At 40.3% G+C, this 22,493-nt stretch overlaps 2 protein-coding genes across 2 annotated transcripts in view; both read left to right on the top strand.

Annotated features, from left to right (window-relative positions):
- NELL1 (neural EGFL like 1) overlaps positions 1–22,493 on the top strand; it is a gene marked incomplete at its 5' end in the record, with an annotated part of 852,276 nt that overhangs the window by 549,765 nt on the left and 280,018 nt on the right. The window lies entirely within an intron of this gene.
- LOC308351883 (isocitrate dehydrogenase [NAD] subunit gamma, mitochondrial-like) lies at positions 5,916–7,085 on the top strand (the record flags this gene model as incomplete). Its single annotated transcript, XM_080817850.1, has 1 exon — positions 5,916–7,085. The coding sequence occupies one exon, from the start codon at positions 5,916–5,918 to the stop codon at positions 7,083–7,085; it is 1,170 nt and encodes a 389-aa protein (XP_080673976.1).

Here is a 22,493-nt window from a genome sequence, read left to right as displayed (position 1 = left end):
TTCATAGCCCAATGGTTCTCAAACTTCAGTATGTATCAGAATCATTAAAACATAGATTTTTGGATTCCAACTCCAGACTTCTGATTTAATAAGTCGTCCCCCAAATTTGCATTTCTAACCAGTTTGTGGAAAGCCTGATGTTGCTGGTTTGGGGATCACTTTTTGGGTGATAGCCCGTTAATTGGCCTTCCTGCCACCAGGCTAGCCACCTTACTGTTTCTCTTCCAAAGGATAATTTGTTAAATCCAAGCTCTAATCTCTCTCCCTGATTTAAATGATTACACTGTCTTAGCGTTACACTTACAGTTGACTTCAATGAACTCTTGCCCCTCGAATATGTGAAATGATGGCACCCTTGTTATTCTTTTACCTGTACCACGTATATCTTTTTTTTTTTTTCCCCACTAAGATTAAGAACTTTTTCACTTGTCCATGTACATTTATAGATCAGCCTGGCTATTAAAATCTCAACCACCATCCATTTTATAATCCCATTCTCAGGGCTTCCTTCCTTCTTCATTCACACCTTTAAAAGGTTTTTCTTCTTTCCCACGTGAGGAAGATTTGTGTGTATCGTTATGTAACAGTGGCCCATTGGCAGAAACAATATTGTGTCGCTGAGTCTGGGTCATTTCTCTTCCATTGTTCTCTCACTGGATAGTTGTCTGCTCCAGCCTCTGGCCCTGGTGGTGGACAGCTATTATCTATCTTATGTGACATATTAAGTGACAAACAGGTCCAGCTGGCTCCTACTCTACAGCTGTTTTATATCAGTTTCCAGGAGGAGGAAGCAGTAATGTTTCCTTTCTTTACTCCCAGTGGGCTGCATCCAAGCACACCAGTGCTGGCACCACCTGGCTGGACCTTGTGGGAAGGTAAAGACAGGCTCTTGCTACTCAAACTGTAGTAAGGGGCCAGGAGACTGTCTCACTAGGGAACTCTTTAGTAAGGCAGAATCTGCACTCTTCCCTCAACAAAACTGCTAAATTAGAATCTCTATTTCAGTGAGATCCTGTGGTGATCAAGTTTGAGAAGCACTGGCTTAGGCCTTCGGGATCCCTGGATATACTCACCTTACCTCTTGCCATTCTCTATTAATTCATAATGATCTGAATTTGGCAGATATTCACACCTTTCTGTGATAACCATTTTCTTCATCTGTAAAATGGGGACTGCAATGTCTACCTTGGTAGATTATGATGATGTATGTAAAATATCCAGCACAATACCTTAGAAGTGATGAGTGTTCTATAGTGGTAGTCATTATTAAGTCTGTATCTTCATCTTCTAGGATTTTAACAGTCCTTTGGAAGTCTGCATAAATAACTCCCCTACCTCGTCTACCAATGACTAACCTGCACCAAGGGCATTGGTACCTGAAGTTAAATGAAAATGGGATTGTGGCTGGTTTATAATTAAAAATATGCCTGATTTTCAGTTAAGTGGCATAGCTGGGATGGCTTTGCGAAGCATAGATGTTGCCTGCTTTGCAGGTTGAGTGGTTGATTTCTAGAAATACCTAGATATTAATCCTTGTAACTCTGAGCTAGGAAAATGCATTAAAAGACACTGATCATCACAGTTAGAAGGGAAATGCAAATCAAAAACTGTGAGATACTACCACAACATGTTAGAATAGCTAAAATTAGAAATACGTATCAAGTGTTGGTGAGGATGTGAAGAAGCTGTAATTCTCTTGCATTGCTCGTATAGATCTAAAATAGCGCAATCATTTTAGAATAGTGTTTGTCAGTTTCTCAACAAGTTAACAATAAAAAGGAACAAACTCCAGTAGGCAGAAAATGAGTAAGGACAAAGTTGAGCTAAATAACATCATCATGACCTGGGTATAATTGACATATACAGACTATTTCACCCAGTAAGAACAGAATACACATTTTTCTCAAACTCACAAGGGAGATATACTGAGACCACATTCTGGGCCATAAAACACACCTTAACAAATACAAAAGAATTGAATCAAATAATGTCTGTTGTGAGACCACAATGAAATTAAACTAGAAATCAATAACAGAAAGATAGCAGGAGAATCCTAAAATAAATGTGACGATTAAACAACACCTTTCTAAATAACATGTGGGTCAAAGAAGAAATTTCAAGAAGTTGGAATATATTTTGAACAAAATGAAAACGAAAACACAGCTTATCAAAATTTGTGGGGTGTAGTAAAAGCTGTATTTAGAGGGAAATGTGTAGTAATGAATGCATATAATAGAAAAGAATAAAGTTGTAAATCAACAATATAAGGCTTTACTTTAGGAAACTAGAAAAAGATGGCTAAGTCTAAATAAGCAAAAAAAAAAAAAAAAAAAAAAAAAGAGAGAAATGGAGTAGCAGTCAGTGAAATTGAAAATAACAAATCAGTAGAGGAAATCAATAAAACCGAACCTAAACAGGCTCTTTGGAAAGATCAATGAAATTAATAAGACTTTAGAGAGGCTAACAAAAAAGAGAAAGAACCTAAATTGCTAATATCAGAAATGAAAGAAGGGACATTACTACAAATCCTATGGACATTGAAAAGGATAATAAGGAATTTTTATGAGGAACTTTATGCCCACAAATTTGATAACCTAGATGAAATAGAACAATTCTTTGAAATACATTATTTGCCACAACTCACATAAGAAGCAGCAGACTATCTGAATAAACCTACATATGTTTAAAAATTGAATCAGTAATTAATAGTCTTCCAAAACAGAAATCATCAGGCCCAGATGGGTTCACATTTAAGAAAAAAATGATACCAATTTAAGAAAGAAATTATACCAGTTCTCTACAATATATTCCAGATGATGGAAAGAGAAAATACCTCTAACTCATTCAATACCCTACTAAAAAGACCATACAAGGATGTTACAAGAACAGAAAATGACAGACCAATCTCTCATAAGCATAGATGCAAAAATCTTCAAAAACTATTAGCAAATTGAATATAACAATGTATAAAAGAATTATAAAACATAATTGAGATTTATGCCAGGTATATAGTGCTGATTCAACAATCAAAAATCAGTTAATGTAATCCATCACTTTAATAGGCTAAAAAAAAAGAAAAGAAAAATCACATGATCGTGCCAGTAGATGCAGGAAAGCATTTGACAAAATCCAACACCCATTCATGATAAAAGCTCTCTGTAAACTAGGAATAAAGGAGAACTTCATTAACTTTATTAAGAATATCTACATACAACCTACAGCTAACATCATATTCGCAGAAACACAAAGCTTTCCACAAAGATCAAGACAAGGCAAGGATGTCTCCTCTAACACTCCTTTTCAATATTATACTAGAATTTCTAACTAATGGTATAAGACATGGGAAGTTAAAGGTATACAAATTAAAAGTGAAGAAATGAAACTGTTGTTTGCAGGTGAGAAGATTATGTAGAAAATGTGAAAGAATCAGCAAAAAAAAAAAAATCACTGGAACTAATAAGTGATTATAATAAGATTACAGGATATAAAGTTAATACAGAAAAGTCAGTTGTTTTCCTATATACTAGTAATAAATAAGTGGAATTCAAAATTAAAACTTCAATATCATTTATGTTAGCATCCCTTAAAATGAATACTTAGGTATAAATAAAAAATATGTAGAAGATATATATGAGGAAAACTGTAAAATTCTGATGAATAAAATCAAAGAAGAACTAAATAAATTGAGTTTTCCATTCATGGATAGGTTGTCTTAGTATTGTCAAGATATCAGGTCTTCCCAACTTGATGTATAGATTCAAGTCAAAGTTAATCAAAATCTCAGAAAGTTGTTTTTTGGATATCAATAAGCTGATTCCAAAGTATATATGGTGAGGCAAAAACCCACAAGAGCCAACGCAATAGTGAAGAAGAGGAAAACTGGAAAACTGAAAGTCCTCAACTTACTACAGAAGCTACAGTAATCAAGATGGTGATATTGGCAGAAGAACAGATAAATAAATCAATGGAAGAGAATAGGGAGCCCAGAAATGGACCCCTACAAATAGTCAACTGATCGTTGGCAAAGGAACAAAACAGCGTAATGGAGCAAAGATAAATCTTTCCAGCAAATGGTGTTAGAACAACTGGACATATGAATGCAAAAAAAAAAAAAATTAATCTAGACACAGACCTTAAATCCATCACTAAAATAACTCAAAATGGATCTTAGCCTTATATGTAATATACAAAACTATAACACTCAAAGAATATAATGTAGGAGAAAATCTAGATGACCTTTTTTATGGTGGTGACATTTTAATCTTATTTATTTATTTTTTAAAGATTTCATTTATTTGAGAGAGAGAGAGAGAGAGGGAGAGAAAGCATGAGCAGGGGGAGTGGGAAAACGAGAAGCAGTCTCCCTGCTAAGCAAGGAGCCCAATGTGGGGCTCCATCCCGGGACTATGGGATCATGACCTGAGCTGAACATAGACGCTTAATCGATTGAGCCACCCAGGCACCCCATGGTGATGACTTTTTAGATATAACACCAAAGGCAGGATCCATGAAAGAAATAATAAGATAGACTTTGTTAAAGTTAAAAACTTCTCTTAAAAAAAGACAAACTCAAGCAAATGAGAAGATAAGCCACGGACTGGGAGAAATTATTTGCAAAAGACACATCTGATAAAAGACTGTCATCCAAAAAATACAAAGAACTCTTAAAACTCGACAATAAGAAAACAAACAATCCAATTAAAAAATCAGCTAAAACCTTGGCAGATACCTCATCAAAGAAGATGACAAATAAGCATATGAAAAGATACTCGACATTGTATGTCATCAGGGAAATGCAAATTAAGACAATGAGATACCAGTTCATGCCTGTTAGAATGACTAAAGTCTGGAACACTGACAACAAATTCTGACAAGGTTATAGAACAATGGGAATTTTAATTAACTGCTGGTTGGAATGAAAAGTGGTACAACTACTTTGGAGGACAGTTGAGCAGTTTCTGGCAAAACCAATCATACTTTTACCATAGGATCCAGAAGTTGTGTTCCTTGTTACTTACTCAAATAAGTTGAAAATTTATGTCCACAGAAAACCTGCACATGTGTGTTTGTGGCAGTTTCATTTCTAATTACCAAAACCTGGAAAATACAAAAATGTCCTTCATGAGGTGAATATCTCAACTGTGGTACATCCAGACAGTGGGATTTAGTTCTGTGCTAAAAAGTAATGAGGTGCAGTCCATGAAAAGACATGGAGGTAACCTTAACTGCATATTACTAAATCAATGAGGCCAAGCTGAAGAGGCTATATACAGTGTAATTTCAGTTATATGACATCCTGGGAAATGCAAAACTATGGAGACACTGAAAAGATCAGTGGTTTTCAGGGGCTGGGGGAAGGGAATGATAAGTAGGCAAAGCAGAGCAGATTTTTAGGGCTGTGAAACTATACCATATAATACTATCGTGGGAGATACACCCCATTATCTATTTGTCCAAACTCCAAAAGTACTACCCTCGGAGTGAACTCTAGTTTAAACTATGGACTTTGAGTGAAAATGTTGTGTCAATGTAAGTTCATCAGTTGTAACAAACGTACCACTCTGGTGCAATATTTTGATAATGAGGGAGAATTTTATGGGCTGTAGGTGCTGTCTGTGAAATCTCTGTACCTGGCATTCAATTTTGCTATGAATCTAAAACTGCTCTAAAATATAAAGCCAGTTTTTAAAAAGTATATCATACAGAGCTGAACACATAGAATAAATAAATTTTCTATAGGAGACATCACTTCTTGGCTAGCTCTCATTCTCACTGCAGTAGAATGTCAAAATAGAATACAAGGAAGGAGAGAGAGTTGTTACCTAGCAAGAATTATGGATCTAGAATTCCACCAAAAGAAGCCAATTCAAACAAGAGGAAGAATGCGTATATTTACATAAATTACTCTCTACTTAATGATCATCGCATTGAAGATGCTGCCAGCTGCCATTTGCTCTGTGAAGGCCATGTTGCGACCTTCTACTCTCTGCCATTCTCGGGAGATTTTATTTGGCCGTGAGATCTCACTGAGGAGCTTCTCTTTTAAACGCAGTATTCTTCCATTGGCCAAGTATGGTGGGCGACACACTGTGACTCTGATTCCTGGGGATGGCATTGGACCTGAACTTAGGCTGCATGTCAAGACTGTATTCAGACATGCACGTGTGCCTGTGGACTTTGAGGAGGTAATGGTTAACTCCACTTCTGGTGAAGAGGACATTCACAATGCCATCATGGCAGTCATCCGAAACCGTGTGGCTTTGAAGGGCAACATCGAAACTGACCACAACCTGCCATCATCTCACAAGTCCCGTAACAACATGTTTCGCACCACTCTAGATCTCTATGCCAACGTCATCCATTTTAAAAGCCTGCCAGGCGTGGAGACCCGGCACAAGGACGTAGACATCTTAGTTGTTCGGGAAAACACAGAGGGTGAATACAGCAACCTAGAGCATGAGAGTGTGAAAGGAGTGATCGAGAGCCTCAAGATCATTACCAAGGCCAGGTCTTTGCGCATTGCTGAATATGCCTTCCAGCTGGCTCAAGAAATGGGACGCAAGAAAGTGACGGCCGTGCACAAGGCCAACATCATGAAACTGGGAGATGGTCTTTTCCTCCAGTGTTGTAAGGAAGTGGCCTCCTGCTATCCTCAGCTGACCTTTGAGGGCATGACCGTGGATAACACCACCACGCAGCTGGTATCCCGGCCCCAGCAGTTTGATGTCATGGTGATGCCCAATCTTTATGGCAACATTGTCAACAATGTCTGCACAGGGTTGGTTGGGGGAGCAGGCCTTGTGCCTGGTGCGAACTATGGCCACGTGTGCGCAGTGTTTGAAACTGCATCAAGACAGTCAGGCAGAAATTTAGCCAATAAGAATAGGGCCAACCCAACTGCCATGCTGCTGGCAAGCTGTATTATGCTGGATTACCTCAAGCTCCACTCCCGTGCCACCTCCATTCGCACTGCAGTCTTGGCATCCTTGCAGAACAGAGACGCCCACACTCCAGACATTGGAGGCCAGAGTACCACACTGGACATCATTCAAGGTATAATAAACCACATCAGTACTGTCAGTTAAGTGGTCAGTGCCTTGGAGGCTGGGCTGTCCCCCAAGTCTCTCCCACTCTTTACCTTCCTCTTCTCACTTAGACACTCCAGCCAGCTCGGCTAATGTAGACTCTGGAATAAACTAGTTCCTGCTCCAACTCAGAAGAGACAGGAGAAGTAAATCTGATTTGTTCTGAGATGAAAACGTCATGAATGCCATAAACATTGCTTGTTTAAATTAGCCAAATCTATTGTGTTATATTTGTACTGAGGAATTCTTCCCTATTTTAATCCGTAGTTCACACTTCTCAATGTCACGATACACTGAATAAATCAGAGCTGTTTGTAGAATCCCAGGGCTTTCTCAGAACCTGGAACACTGATTTTTCTCTTTATCTGGGTCATTAAAATTCAGCAAATCAGCCTGCAGAGAAATCTGGCTTCTCTCTAGAGGTTGTTAATGAGTTAATTAGTGCAATAAAATTTGCCTACAAAATATACATTGTAACCTTAATAATAAATAAGTTACCATAAAACTGAGCTAGTACAGAATGCTTCCACTCCCTGCTAAGTATCTCATCTTTTTCCATGGTTGTGTTCATATTCCGAAGGAATTTTCAGTGGTATCATTTTTCACATGTGGACATCCCTGAACGCTGCAGCTCTCCTGCATTCTTGAATTCCTTCCAGTTGGCCTCAAGAATCTAGAGTTCAAGGGGCGCCTGGGTGGCTCAGTGGGTTAAGCCTCTGCCTTCAGCTCAGGTCATGATCCCAGGGTCCTGGGATCGAGCCTCGCATCGGGCTCTCTGCTCGGCGGGGAGCCTGCTTCCTCCTCTCTCTGCCTGCCTCTCTGCCTACTTGTGATCTCTGTCTGTCAAATAAATAAATAAAAATCTTTAAAAAAAAAAAAAAGAATCTAGAGTTCAAATCCCCAATTATCAAAAATGATAATTTTATTAGGGCTCAGACATTGTTATTACCCAAGTTGGAAATAAATACAACGGTTTTATGAGAACTTTCAGTGGTTTCATCTGCAGGAATGGACTGCAAATAAAAGTGAGGTGGCAGGAATGGACTGCAAATAAAAGTGAGGTGGAGAAAAACAGTGAATCCTTAAACTATTTTAGAAACTTTTGTGTCTCAGCTTTGATGTTCAGATCCTGCTGTGGTTCATGAACCACAAGTTAAAGACAGTGGAATTTTAGACTTGAAAAATTCCTTATGGTTTCCAGAAGTCTCTGCCTTTTCATACTACGTTATCATCTTATGCTCCTTATATATCAAGTCAGGGCCAGGGTTTGAGGGGATTTAGTTTGAGCAGGAAGTGACTATTTACCCATCTAGAAGTCTGTCTTTAAGAACAAGGCCAGCAGAGAGAAGTTAGTTATAAAATATTCATGGTATTCTTTTAGTGGATATTGGATGTGCTGTTGGCCAGGGCTGCCACTGCCCCACATGGTGCCCTGCTCTGGGCAGATCTAGAAATGCACCAGAGGCATGGTTTGATGAGTAGAGCAATGGGTGAATTTTGGCTTGCAGTCCCTCCCACCTCCACGGCTGCACAACCCCATACTACCTTGACAGATACTACCCACTCTGTACCTCTTTCTCCCATGACTAGGGGAATTTATACATGGTGCAACCAGTCCCATACAGACTGTAACCTGGCCACTGGCTTCTATTTGACAATGAGTATTTATGCCAATAGGTACGTTTGAGCTACAGTTTCCCTCTATGGTTAAAGGTGGTTGTCTCCAGAGTCATCCCATAGTTCATCCAGACTCCTCTGATGGCACACATTGCCGTGGAATTTTCCATTTATCAGTATTAGATTTGTCCCACTTAGCTATGAACTTTTTAATCTTTTTTGAATTTTAATTTTAATTAATTAATTTATTTTTAAAAGATTCTATTTATTTGACGGAGAGAGGCACAGCGAGAGAGGGAACACAAGCAGTTGGGAGAGGGAGAAGCAGGCTTCCCGACGAGCAGGGAGCCCAATTCGGGGCTCGATCCCGGGACCCTGAGATCATGACCTGAGCTGAAGGCAGATGCTTAACCAACTGAGCCACCCAGGCACCACAAATCTTTTTTTTTTTTTTTAAGATTTTATTTATTCATTTGTCAGAGAGAGTGCACACACAAGCAGAGGGAGTGGCAAGCAGAGGGAGAAGCAGGCTGTGTACTGAGCAAGGACCCCAATGTGGGACTTGATCCCAGGATCCTGGGATCATGACCTGAGCGGAAGGCATATGCTTAACTAACTGAGCCACCCAGGCACCCCAGCTGTGAGAATTTCTAGGGCAAATGCCATGTAATCTATTCCTTGTCCTATATAGCCCCTAATGTAGTGACTGATACAGACAAAATAAACAATCTATGTTTATTCAATCACTCAAAAAATGAAGGACCTGGCATGTACTGCCTCATATTTCTTAAAGTGAGATAATCATTGTACCTACCTCATAGGGTCATTGGAAGACTGAAGGAGAAAATACAGAGCTGATAGCACTGTCACATGGTAAGTGCTTGCTGTGTTTAGAGATTATTAATTATTATCCCTTTTTTTGCCACTCTAAAAGATAATTCTGAGGAGAATTGAGCAAATTAAATTAATACTGTCTTTGGAACTTACTGGATAAGTTGCTTAATTTATATTACGGGTTTGTAACTCACATTTAGCAAGGGGAGTGAATCATATCTGCTTGTCCACCAAGTCCCCTTATTTCTCTCCTTTTTTATTTCCTTTTTTTTTCAAAGATTTTCTGTATTTATTTAACAGACAGAGATCATAAGTAGGCAAAAAGGCAGGCAGAGAGAGAGAGGAGGAAGCAGGCTCCCCGCTGAGCAGAGAGCCTGATGCGGGGCTCTACCCCAGGACCCTGGGATCATGACCTGAGCTGAAGGCAGAGGCTTTAACCCACTGAGCCACCCAGGCGCCCCTCTCCTTTTATTTCTTGAATCCAGTTACCTCTCTTCTTAACTCTCAGACCCCTCCTTTCTCATTAGACTTTTTCATTACTGGTAACTTAACAATTTCTGTTATCTCTAACTTGTGTCCTGCCTATAGTTTAGCTCCCTTAAATCTATTTTCTGCAGTGCCCTCAGTAAGTTCTTTCTGAAAGGAAAATACGATCATGTCACTTCCCCACTTAAAGCCTCTCATTCAGCAGCTATCCTTTGGCCTTAAGAGAAGGTCAGCTGAACATAGTGTGGGAGACCTCCCATGTTCTGAGATCTGCTTCCTTCCCCAAGTTCACTATTTCCATCCCTTCTCCTCACCCTAGTAACAGCAGAGTGTGGCACTTCAAAGAGAGTGCAGACAGAGTTCATTGTTAAACAGCCATATATCCTTTCCAGGTCAGACCTTTGCCCATGGCCTTGGTCCCTCTCTCCTTCAGGTGATGATCTCCTTTTCACCTTAGAAGACTAAACTTAATCAGTACCACCTTTGGGAAGCTTCCTTGGCTAACTCTCTTTCCATTCCCTGTTGAGATTGAGGGAAGTAGCTCTCCCAGTTCTCCCAGAGCTTGCTGGATAGCCTACCTAGTGTGCAGCCCTCTGGGTATCATCACATGCTTTCCTTCCCATCAGCCACACTCTACAATGTGTTCCTCGGCTATAGGAATGATGGAGTTGTCCACCACTGTAACCTCAGGATCTGGTGCAGGGACAGCTCTTTTTGCTCACTCTCAGTAGTAATGGAAGTAAGATAGGAAGAAAGGTAAAAAGATGGAAGAAAAAAGAAAAAAAAAAGAATGGCCTGAATTCACAGGCAGGAGTCAAGAACCCGAAGAACTACTCTGTTGCAAAATACTCCTGTCTGGCTTCAGTCTATGAACTTTCTTTACAAGTCTGCTCCTCTCTAAAGAACACCATTGGCCTCAAGGCAGTAAAACAGGTGGTTGGCAGGCTGCTTCTGTTATCAGTTTACTCTGCTTCATTTAAAGTCCTGACGAATAGTAGAACTACAATAGAATAGTAACTACAAATTGTCTGATTTTTCTCTAAGTTAACTCCTCCTCATTATGGCTGTATTGTAGTTAATGACCCTCCAAATGGTTCAGGTGGCGCAGCTGCCATTCTTCTCAGCTCTTCCACATAGGAGTTCTGTGACACCACACAAGTTGCTTAACCTCTCTGATCTCTCCAGTTTGCTCATCTGCAAAATAAGGGTAGATACTTTCCTTCGTAACATCGTTATAAAAACTAAGTAAGGTTGCTTTAGATGTCTGTAGCTGCGTAAGAAATCACTTTAAAACTTAGTGGCTTCAAACAAGTAATTATTATTTATGAGTCTGTAGTGTGACCAGATGATAGTTCTCTCATCAGTATCCTTTGTTATTAAAAAGGTTGTCAGTGAAGGTCAGTGTAAAGTTGGACAACTAGACTGCATCACTCCATAATTATCTGCCCCCCCCCATCTACATACATACACTTGCTTTTATAGAAGGATGCTTTAGAAATTCTGACTTCAGGGCGCCTGGGTGGCTCAGTGGGTTAAGCCTCTGCCTTCGGCTCGGGTCGTGGTCTCAGGGTCCTGGGATCAAGCCCCGCATTGGGCTCTCTGCTCGGGGAGCCTGCTTCCTCCTCCCTCTCTCTGCCTGCCTCTCTGCCTACTTGTGATCTCTCTCTGTCAAATAAATAAATAAAATCTTTAAAAAAAAAAAATCCCGACTTCAGCTTTCCTCAATGTCTGGGATGCAAAATCTTGTGAGGGGAGATTTCTGAATTTGGGGGAAAACAATCTGTTTAAAAGGTCAGCAGAGAAGATTCCTGTCAGAACTGAGGACCAGGAGAACTTGATTTTCACCATGAATTTGGGTTCTTCTACCAGTAATGTGAGATATGTAACACATTGAGAGACTCCCCACTATATTGGCTACCAGGAAGCATTAAAAAATAAAAAATCCATGGGCATTTTTTTTTGTTCATGAAATGTTCTCTTCTCATTCTTTTTTTTTTTTTAATTTTTTTATTTTAATAAACATATAATGTATTTTTATCCCCAGGGGTACAGGTCTGTGAATCGTCTGGTTTACACATTTCACAGCACTCATCATAGCACATACCCTCCCCAATGTCCATTTCCCCACCACCCTCTCCCGTCCCCCTTCCCCCCCGCAACCCTCAGTCTGTTTCTTGAGATTGAGTCTTTTATGGTTTGTCTCCCTCCCAATCCCATCTTTTCATTTTTTCTTTTCCTACCTCCCCCCAAACCCCCCCACCTTGCATCTCCACTTCCTCATATCAAAGAGATCATATGATAGTTATATTTCTCCAATTGACTTATTTCGCTAAGCATGATACCCTCTAGTTCCATCCACGTCGTCGCAAATGGCAAGATTTCATGTCTTTTGATGGCTGCATAGTATTCCATTGTGTATATATACCACATCTTCTTTATCCATTCATCTGTTGATGGACATCTAGGCGCTTTCCACAGTTTGGCTATTGTGGACATTGCTGCTATAAACATTCGGGTGCACATGCCCCTTCGGAGCACCACGTTTGTATCTTTGGGATATATACCCAGGAGTGCAATTGCTGGGTCGTAGGGTAGCTCTATTTTCAGTTTTTTGAGGAACCTCCACACTGTTTTCCAGAGTGGTTGCACCAGCTTGCATTCCCACCAACAGTGTAGGAGGGTTCCCCTCTCTCCGCATCCTCGCCAGCATCTGTCATTTCTTGACTTGTTAATTTTAGCCATTCTGACTGGTGTGAGGTGGTATCTCATTGTGGTTTTGATTTGTATTTCCCTGATGCCGAGTGATGGGGAGCATTTTTTCATGTGTCTGTTGGCCATCTGGATGTCTTCCTTGCAGAAATGTCTGTTCATGTCCTCTGCCCATTTCTTGACTGGATTATTTGTTCTTTGGGTATTGAGTTTGATAAGCTCTTTATAGATTTTGGATACGAGCCCTTTATCTGATATGTCGTTTGCAAATATCTTCTCCCATTCTGTCAGTTGTCTTTTGGTTTTGTTAACTGTTTCCTTTGCTGTGCAAAAGCTTTTGATCTTGATGAAATCCCAATAGTTCATTTTTGCCCTTGCTTCTGTTGCCTTTGGCGATGTTCCTAGGAAGAAGTTGCTGCGGTGGAGGTCAAAGAGGTTGCTGCCTGCGTTCTCCTCAAGGATTTTGATAGATTCCTTTCACACATTGAGGTCCTTCATCCACTTTGAGTCTATTTTCGTGTGTGGTGTAAGGAAATAGTCCAATTTCATTTTTCTGCATGTGGCTGTCCAATTTTCCCAGCACCATTTGTTGAAGAGGCTGTCTTTTTTCCATTGGATATTCTTTCCTGCTTTGTCGAAGATTAGTTGACCATAGAGTTGAGGGTCTATTTCTGGGCTCTCTATTCTGTTCCATTGGTCTATATGTCTGTTTTTGTGCCAGTACCATACTGTCTTGATGATGACAGCTTTGTAATAGAGCTTGAAGTCTGGAATTGTGATACCACCGACTTTGGCTTTCTTTTTCAATATTCCTTTGGCTATTCGAGGTCTTTTCTGGTTCCATATAAATTTTAGGATTATTTGTTCTATTTCTTTAAAAAAAATGGATGGGATTTTGATAGGGATTGCATTAAATGTGTAGATTGCTTTAGGTAGAATAGACATTTTCACAATATTTGTTCTTCCAATCCATGAGCATGGAATATTTTTCCATTTCTTTGTGTCTTCCTCAATTTCTTTCATGAGTACTTTATAGTTTTCTGAGTATAGATTCTTTGCCTCTTTGGTTAGATTTATTCCTAGGTATCTTATGGTTTTGGGTACGATTGTAAATGGGACTGACTCCTCAATTTCTCTTTCTTCTGTCTTGTTGTTAGTGTAAAGAAATGCGACTGATTTCTGTGCATTGACTTTATATCCTGACACTTTACTGAATTCCTGTATAAGTTCTAGCAGTTTTGGAGTGGAGCCTTTTGGGTTTTCCACATATAGTATCATATCATCTGCAAAGAGTGATAGTTTGACTTCTTCTTTGCCAATTTGGATGCCTTTAATTTCTTTTTGTTGTCTGATTGCTGAGGCTAGGACTTCTAGTACTATATTGAACAGCAGTGGTGATAACGGACATCCCTGCCGTGTTCTTGACCTTAGCGGAAAAGCTTTCAGTTTTTCTCCATTGAGAATGATATTTGCGGTGGGTTTTTCATAGATGGCTTTGATAATGTTGAGGTATGTGCCTTCTATCCCTACACTTTGAAGAGTTTTAATCAGGAAGGGATGCTGCACTTTGTCAAATGCTTTTTCAGCATCTATTGAGAGTATCATATGGTTCTTACTCTTTCTTTTATTAAAGTATTGTATCACATTGATGGATTTGCGGATGTTGAACCAACCTTGCAGCCCTGGAATAAATCCCACTTGGTCGTGGTGAATAATCCTTTTAATGTACTGTTGGATCCTATTGGCCAATATTTTGGTGAGAATTTTCGCATCTGTGTTCATCAAGGATATTGGTCTGTAATTCTCTTTTTTGGTGGGATCCTTGTCTGGTTTTGGGATCAAGGTGATGCTGGCCTCATAGAATGAGTTTGGAAGTTTTCCTTCCATTTCTATTTTTTGGAACAGTTTCAGGAGAATAGGAATTAATTCTTCTTTAAATGTTTGGTAGAATTCCCCTGGGAAGCCGTCTGGTCCTGGACTTTTGTTTGTTTGGAGATTTTTGATGACTGTTTCAATCTCCTTACTGGTTATGGGTCTGTTCAGGTTATCTATTTCTTCCTGGTTCAGTTGTGGTAGTTTATACATCTCTAGAAATGTATCCATTTCTTCCAGGTTGTCAAATTTGTTGCCATAGAGTTGCTCGTAGTATGTTCTTATAATTGTTTGTATTTCTTTGGTGTTGGTTGTGATCTCTCCTCTTTCATTCATGATTTTATTTATTTGCGTCCTTTCTCTTTTCTTTTTGATAAGTCTGGCCAGGGGCTTATCAATCTTATTAATTCTTTTAAAGAACCAGCTCCTAGTTTTGTTGATTTGTTCTATTGTTTTTTTAGTTTCTATTTCATTGATTTCTGCTCTGATCTTTATGATTTCTCTTCTCCTGCTGGGTTTAGGCTTTCTTTGTTGTTCTCTCTCCAGCTCCTTTAGGTGTAGGGTTAGGTTGTGTATTTGAGACCTTTCTTGTTTCTTGAGAAAGGCTTGCACTGCTATATATTTTCCTCTCAGGACTGCCTTTGTTGTGTCCCACAGATTTTGAACTGTTGTGTTTTCATTATCATTTGTTTCCATGAATTTTTTCAATTCTTCTTTAATTTCCTGGTTGACCCATTCATTTTTTAGAAGGATGCTGTTTAGTCTCCATGTATTTGCGTTCTTTCCAAATTTCCTCTTGTGATTGAGTTCGAGCTTCAGAGCATTGTGGTCTGAAAATATGCAGGGAATGATCTCGATCTTTTGGTACCGATTGAGACCTGATTTATGACCCAGGATGTGGTCTATTCTGGAGAATGTTCCATGTGCACTAGAGAAGAATGTATATTCTGTTGCTTTGGGATGGAATGTTCTGAATATATCTGTGATGTCCATCTGGTCCAGTGTGTCATTTAAGGCCTTTATTTCCTTGTTGATCTTTTGCTTAGATGATCTGTCCATTTCAGTGAGGGGAGTGTTAAAGTCCCCTGCTATTATTGTATTACTGTCGATGTATTTCTTTGATTTTGTTATTAATTGGTTTATATAGTTGGCTGCTCCCATGTTAGGGGCATAGATATTTAAGATTGTTAGATCTTCTTGTTGGACAGACCCTTTGAGTATGATATAGTGTCCTTCCTCATCTCTTATTATAGTCTTTGGCTTAAAATCTAATTGATCTGATACAAGGATTGCCACCCCAGCTTTCTTCTGATGTCCATTAGCATGGTACATTGTTTTCCACCCCCTCACTTTAAATCTGGAGGTGTCTTCGGGTCTAAAATGAGTTTCTTGTAGGCAGCATATGGATGGGTTTTGTTTTTTTATCCATTCTGATACCCTGTGTCTTTTGATTGGGGCATTTAGCCCATTAACATTCAGGGTAACTATTGAGAGATATGAATTTAGTGCCATTGTATTGCCTGTAAGGTGATTGTTACTGTATATTGTTTCTGTTTCTTTCTGATCTACTACTTTTAGGGTCTCTCTTTGCTTAGAGGACCCCTTTCAATATTTCCTGTAGAGCTGGTTTGGTGTTTGCAAATTCTTTCAGCTTTTGTTTGTCCTGGAAGCTCTTTATCTCTCCTTCTATTTTCAATGATAGCCTAGCCGGATATAGTATTCTTGGCTGCATGTTTTTCTCGTTTAGTGCTCTGAATATATCATGCCAGTTCTTTCTGGCCTGCCAGGTCTCTGTGGATAGGTCCGCTGCCAATCTAATGTTTTTACCCTTGTATGTTACAGACTTCTTTTCCCGGGCTGCTTTCAGGATTTTCTCTTTGTCGCTAAGAGTTGTAAATTTTACTATCAGGTGACGAGGTGTGGACCTATTTTTATTGATTTTGAGGGGCGTTCTTAGCATCTCCTGGATTTTGATGTTTGTTCCCTTTGCCATATTAGGGAAATTCTCTCCAATAATTGTCTCCAATATACCTTCTGCTCCCCTCTCTCTTTCTTCTTCTTCTGGAATCCCAATTATTCTAATGTTGTGTCGTCTTATGGTGTCACTTATCTCTCGAATCCTCTCCTCGTGTTCCAGTAGTTGTTTGTCTCTCTTTTGCTCAGCTTCTTTATTCTCTGTCATTTTTCTTCTATGTCACTAATTCTTTCTTCTGCCTCATTTATCCTGGCAGTGAGAGCTTCCATTTTTGATTGCACCTCATGAATAGCTTTTTTGATTTCAACTTGGTTAGATTTTAGTTCTTTTATTTCTCCAGAAAGGGCTTTTATCTCTCCGGAGAGGGTTTCTCTAATATCTTCTATGCCTTTTTCGAGCCCGGCTAGAACCTTGAGAATTGTCATTCTGAACTCTAGATCTGTCATGCTACCTATGTCTGTATTGATTAGGTCTCCAGCCTTCGGTACGGCCTCTTGTTCTTTTTTTTGAGGTGAGTTTTTCCGCCTTGTCATTTTGTCCAGGTAGGATTTGCTTTCTCCTGCTGTGGAATTCCGCTGTTCTTGGTGACTGAAGTTGGTTTTGGATGGTTTCTTGTTGATCTTCTGGGGGAGGGGCCTGTTGTAGTGATTCTCAAGTGTCCTTGCCGCAGGCGGAATTGCACCGCCCTTGCCAGGGCCGGGCTAAGTAATCCGCTCGGGTTCGCTTTCGGGAGATTTTGTTCCCTGAGAGCTTTCCGTAGAGTTCCGGAGGACGGGAATGAAGATGGCGGCCTCCCAATCTCTCGGCCCGGAGGAGCCAAGAGCTTGGGGTTCCGCTCCTCAGTGCGCTCTCAGAGCAAAGCGCCCAATAGCCCCGCCTCCCTGGCTTGCGGTCGCGCCTCGAGGAAAGCAGTCAATTGTTGGAGCTGGAGAAAAGCGCCCGGTCGCTTTTGTCTCCGTGGCCTCCGGCCGTGCTCCGAGCCCACCCAGCCTGCGACCGGCACAAGGTAACCCTGGGCTTAGAGCTCACTCCTCGGCTTTGTCGCTATAGCCGGCTTCCCCGCTCTAATACCTGCGAGCTCTGCGGCACTCAGACACCCCCAGTCCTTCTGTGACCCCGCGGGTCCTGGGGTTATGCTGACCCCGCCTGGGTTTCCCCCCGGTTTAGCCTCTGGAGTGATGTCTCCCAGTGGAGCAGACTTTTAAAAGTCCCGATTTTGTGCTCCGTCGCTCCGCCGCTTGCCGGGTGCTGGCCCCTCCCCCCGGGGTCTATCTTCCCGTCGCTTTGGATTCACTTCTCCGCAGGTCCTACCTTTCAGAAAGTGATCGATTTTCTGTTTCTGGGATTGTTGCTCTTCTTCTCTTCGATTTCCCGTTGGATTTGTAGGTGTTCACAATGGTTAGATAAGCTATCTAGCTGATCTCCTGCTACCCGATGTCGTCTAAGCCTGCTACTTCTCCGCCATCTTGACTCCTCCCCTCTTCTCATTCTGGTACTTAATTTTCTTTTTTTTAATTTATTAATTCCATTTTCTTATATTTTGCTTTACCATAAGCTGCTTGAACCACAAAGAAACAGAAGAGGAAAAACTGGGTTCTTCACCTTCACATTCTTTCCTTTCATTCCTCCATTTTATTTTATTTTTTTTAAACATTTATTTATTTGACAAACAAAGATCACAAGTAGGCATAGAGGCAGGCAGGGGAGGTGGGGGAAGCAGGCTCCTTGCAGAGCAGGGAGCCCGATGTGGGGCTCGATCCCAGGGACCCTGAGATCATCATGACCTGAGCTGAAGGCAGAGGCTTTAACCACTGAGCCACCCAGGCGCCCGTCATCCCTCCATTTTAATATTGATATCAGACCAATCTCCTTAAAGAAATGTTTAGATTGCCACTAGTCCATTCAATCCCCGTCACATGTTCCCTCAATCTGGAATGTATTCAAGGGCCTCCAGAAGGCATTTCAAAAATTGATAAATACTCAACTTCTTTGTGGTAATGACAGACAGGGACAAAAACTTAGAAGTGATGTGCTGTTGAAACGAGAATGGCTAAAATAATGATGTGAAGTGGAAACAAGCAAAGAATGTGTAAATTGTGTAATTAGGAGAATTTTGAAGAAATTTATCCAGTTCTAGATCATTACAGAGGTTGAAGAAAAAAGATAGTATTACCATAGGCTCAGTTGAGAATATGAAAAATATATGCAGAAAGCTGATTACAGAACTGGACAATTTTTGGAGGAAGGCCCTTGGTTCTTGGAGTTTCCCTGATAATTTGAATAACATGGAAACTCAATGCGCTAAAGTGTTCTTTATATCAAAATGAATTTGTGGGGTGCCTGGGTGGCTCAGTGGGTTAAGCCTCCACCTTCGGCTCGGGTCATGATCTCAGGGTCCTGGGATTGAGTCCCACGTCAGGCTCTCTGCTCGACGGGGAGCCTGCTTCCCCTCTCTCTCTCTGCCTGCCTCTCTGCCTACTTGTGATCTCTCTCTGTCAAATAAATAAATAAAATCTTTAAAAATTTTTTTTAAAAAATGAATTTGCTTATACTGATATAGGAAGCTACCTACATTGCATTTGTGATTGCTCTAAGAAACAAAAAGGAAAGTAAATATATTTAAAATGGGAGAAAAAAATGGCTCTTTACAAAAGCAATTTAAAAAATTGGAATGTCTTGTTACCAATATTGCAAATGCTTAAAGCCTACATAGCCTGAGTGTGAAAGCAGTATCTACAGAGGAAAACTCTAGACTGATCTCTAATCAGGTTTCACATCTGGTTTGCTACACTTAGTGCCAAATCTACTTCATGCAAAATAGATGTAAATGAATGAGAGAGACTATATCATATATGTCCAAAGACAAGGCTTTTTCCCTCTTTTCTATCCTTCAGAAAAAAAGAATTGCCTTAAATTGGAGTCCTCATCCATGTTCTCATATTACCAGGTATCCTGTCAGTTTTGTTTTGTTTTGTTTTGTTTTAAAGATTTTATTTATTTATTTGACAGACAGAGATCATAAGTAGGCAGAAAGGCAGGCAGAGAGAGAGGAGGAAGCAGGCTCCCCGCTGAGCAGAGAGCCTGATGCGGGGCTGGATCCCAGGACCCTGAGATCGTGACCTGAGCTGAAGGCAGAGGCTCTAACCCACTGAACCATCCAGGTGCCCCTGTCAGTTCTTTTGTTTTGAACAATAAGAAGCTATTTGGAGGAGGAAAAGAAATGACACGAGCTGTGCCAGTTTAGGATTTTTATACAATTTATCTGGAGAATAATGTTTAAACGGGGGAAAAAAAAAATCCCTCAACAGTGAATTAGTCATTATTATTGGGAGTGTGTTCTCAGAATTGCAAGTATTGAATATTACTATGTATATGCCTTTTAAAAATCACTTAATAACATAGTTCAGTTTTTGGTCACCATGTAGAGATCACAAATATTTGCCTGTTAGACAAATGGGAAAACAAGAAGTCCTAACATGATACGATTGAATTCTTGTGACTTCACTTGAAATTTCCAAAGAAAGCATCAAACATAGATTCAAAAGGTGCTTTATCTCCAACAACTTAGACAGATAGGTTTGGAAAACTTATAGTGAACTTGAAAAATGACTGTTCTGGGGAAGACCTTGAAGTCAGGATGCATGGGAAGAGATTAAATGCAATGGGAAAAGAAAGGGTAATATTTCTAAATTGACCTATTTCATGTAGCATATTAAGTAATGTATTTGATACAACTATGCATAATGACGGAACTCGTCAATCAAACATTCTGTAGAGATGTCTATTTAATATGGTTCTCACAGTTACTCAATTTTGAGGCACAAATTTTTCTTTCTTTTTTTTTTTTTTAAAGGTTTTATTTATTTATTTGACAGACAGAGATCACAAGTAGGCAGAGAGGCAGGCAGAGAGAGAGGGGGAAGCAGGCTCCCTGCTGAGCAGAGAGCCCCATGTGGGGCTCGATCCCAGGACCCTGAGATCATGACCTGAGCCAAAGGCAGAGGCTTTAACCCACTGAGCCACCCAGGCGCCCCGTCTTTCTTTCTTTCTTTTTTTTTTTTTAAATCTTTCTTTCTTTCTTTCTTTTTTTTTAGATCTTTTAATTGATAAAAGAGGACTTTTTCTCCTTTTATTTGAGGTTGCTTCCTATTCAGGCACTTACCTTATCTCTCAAATGGAACATTCTATATAAAATAAGAGATTTTGAAGTTATTGTGCAGAAATCTATAATAGCAAAGGAAGGAGAAGAGATTTCCTGGTACACAAGTGGTACTGTGGAAAGAAATATAAAGGAATTTCCAATGAAATGGTGTTTAACTATTTAAGGTTGTGGCTAGAGCGCACCTAAATACTTCATGTAGTTTTGATCTTCCAACTTGATAAAAGATGTGATTTCTGTGAAAAGGTATGATGCCAAAAATCAACTTTATGCCAAGCATCAGAAAAAGATGTTAGAAAGCCTGATTTATAAAGAACTCATTTTCTCCAGGGAGGAAAATCTCTGAGATTGATCCTATGCAGGGTGTTCAATGCTGTGATGGAATTAGTTTATTTTGATCCCAATTTGATTCTTGTCAGCAGCAAGACACTTGTTGACTTAGTAACTTCATTCATTTGTTCTTTCTCTTATTCCTTTGTTCCACAATGTCCTTTGTCCTCCTCTGGGTTCTTGCTTTGAGCCAGGCACTGTGCAAGCCTTTAAGGATGCGGCTTTGAGAATCTATGTCCTTCCTCTTGAGGGCTGAGAATCAGTAATCACTGGGCAGTTATTATGGGGCATGGTGGGTGTTGTAGTAGTGGTATAAGCAGAGTGATGTGAGAACACACAAGAAGGGATGTTAGAAAGCTCCTTGGAGTAAGTTGTGCCTCCAGGAGTGAGTGGGAGGGAAGGGAAGGGAAGAAGAGCGGAGGAGGACGGCACATGGTTAAACACAGAGACAAAGCTTCCAGAGCTGCCGTCATAAGCCATCACCTGCCCATTACCTGATATTTAAAAATTTACCTTTCCCCCATCATTTCTTTCTTTCTTTTTTTTTTTTTTTTTAAAGATTTTGTTTATTTATTTGGTAGAGAGAGAGAAAGAGCACAAGCAGTGGGAGTGGTAGGCAGAGGGAGAAGCAGATTCCCCTCTGACCAAGGAACCCGATGTGGGACTCGATGCCAGGACCTGGGACCATGACCTTGAGCCGAAGGCAGATGCTTTACCCAGGCGTCCTCCCCCATCATTTCTTATTTTGTATATAATTATCGTTGAATTCATTTTACCTACAAAAACTTGCCCTGATTATCTATAAGGTGGGATTTTCAACATTGAATATGAACATCTGATTTTTTCTCTGACGTGATTTTTTTTTTTTGGAAGGATAAACCTTTTACAGTGATTAATTCACCTTATTAGCTCCCTCATCATGGTTGGTTCTAATTCTTGTGATTAGGAACGTTTGTTATGAAGCTACTTCAGAGCCTTTCTCTTGTGTTTCTATCAGTCACTCAGTGAGGATGTTTCATCATTCTGTTCTTTCTGGCACACTTCTTGTTTGCTCCTTCTCCTCTCAGATGTCTCCTGGATAGTAAAGTCGATCTCTAGAAACAGATCGCCTTCTCTTCTGTGATGCTGAGTCCCAGAGTGAACCCCCTGCTCTGATACAATCTTGATCTCTTACTCACTCTGGAATAGGACTTGGCATTCATTTGGGATCTTATGTAGGACCTTCTCTGTCATCCTTCATTCTGCTGCCAGTGGCACTCCCTATTTCCCCTGATTGCCCCAGACTCTGGCTGGGGTCTGTCATAGTTCCAATCACCACTCATCTGCGATGGTAGCAGGACACGTGCCATCCACACTTGGCCATGGCCAAAACATTCACCAGGCTGCTGGATTTAAGTCAGTAAGCACACTACAGCGACAGCTACTT

This window comes from Martes martes, assembly GCF_963455335.1.
Source record: "Martes martes genome assembly, chromosome: 10".
NCBI lineage: Eukaryota > Metazoa > Chordata > Mammalia > Carnivora > Mustelidae > Martes > Martes martes.
This window is presented reverse-complemented; position numbering and strand designations above follow the sequence as displayed.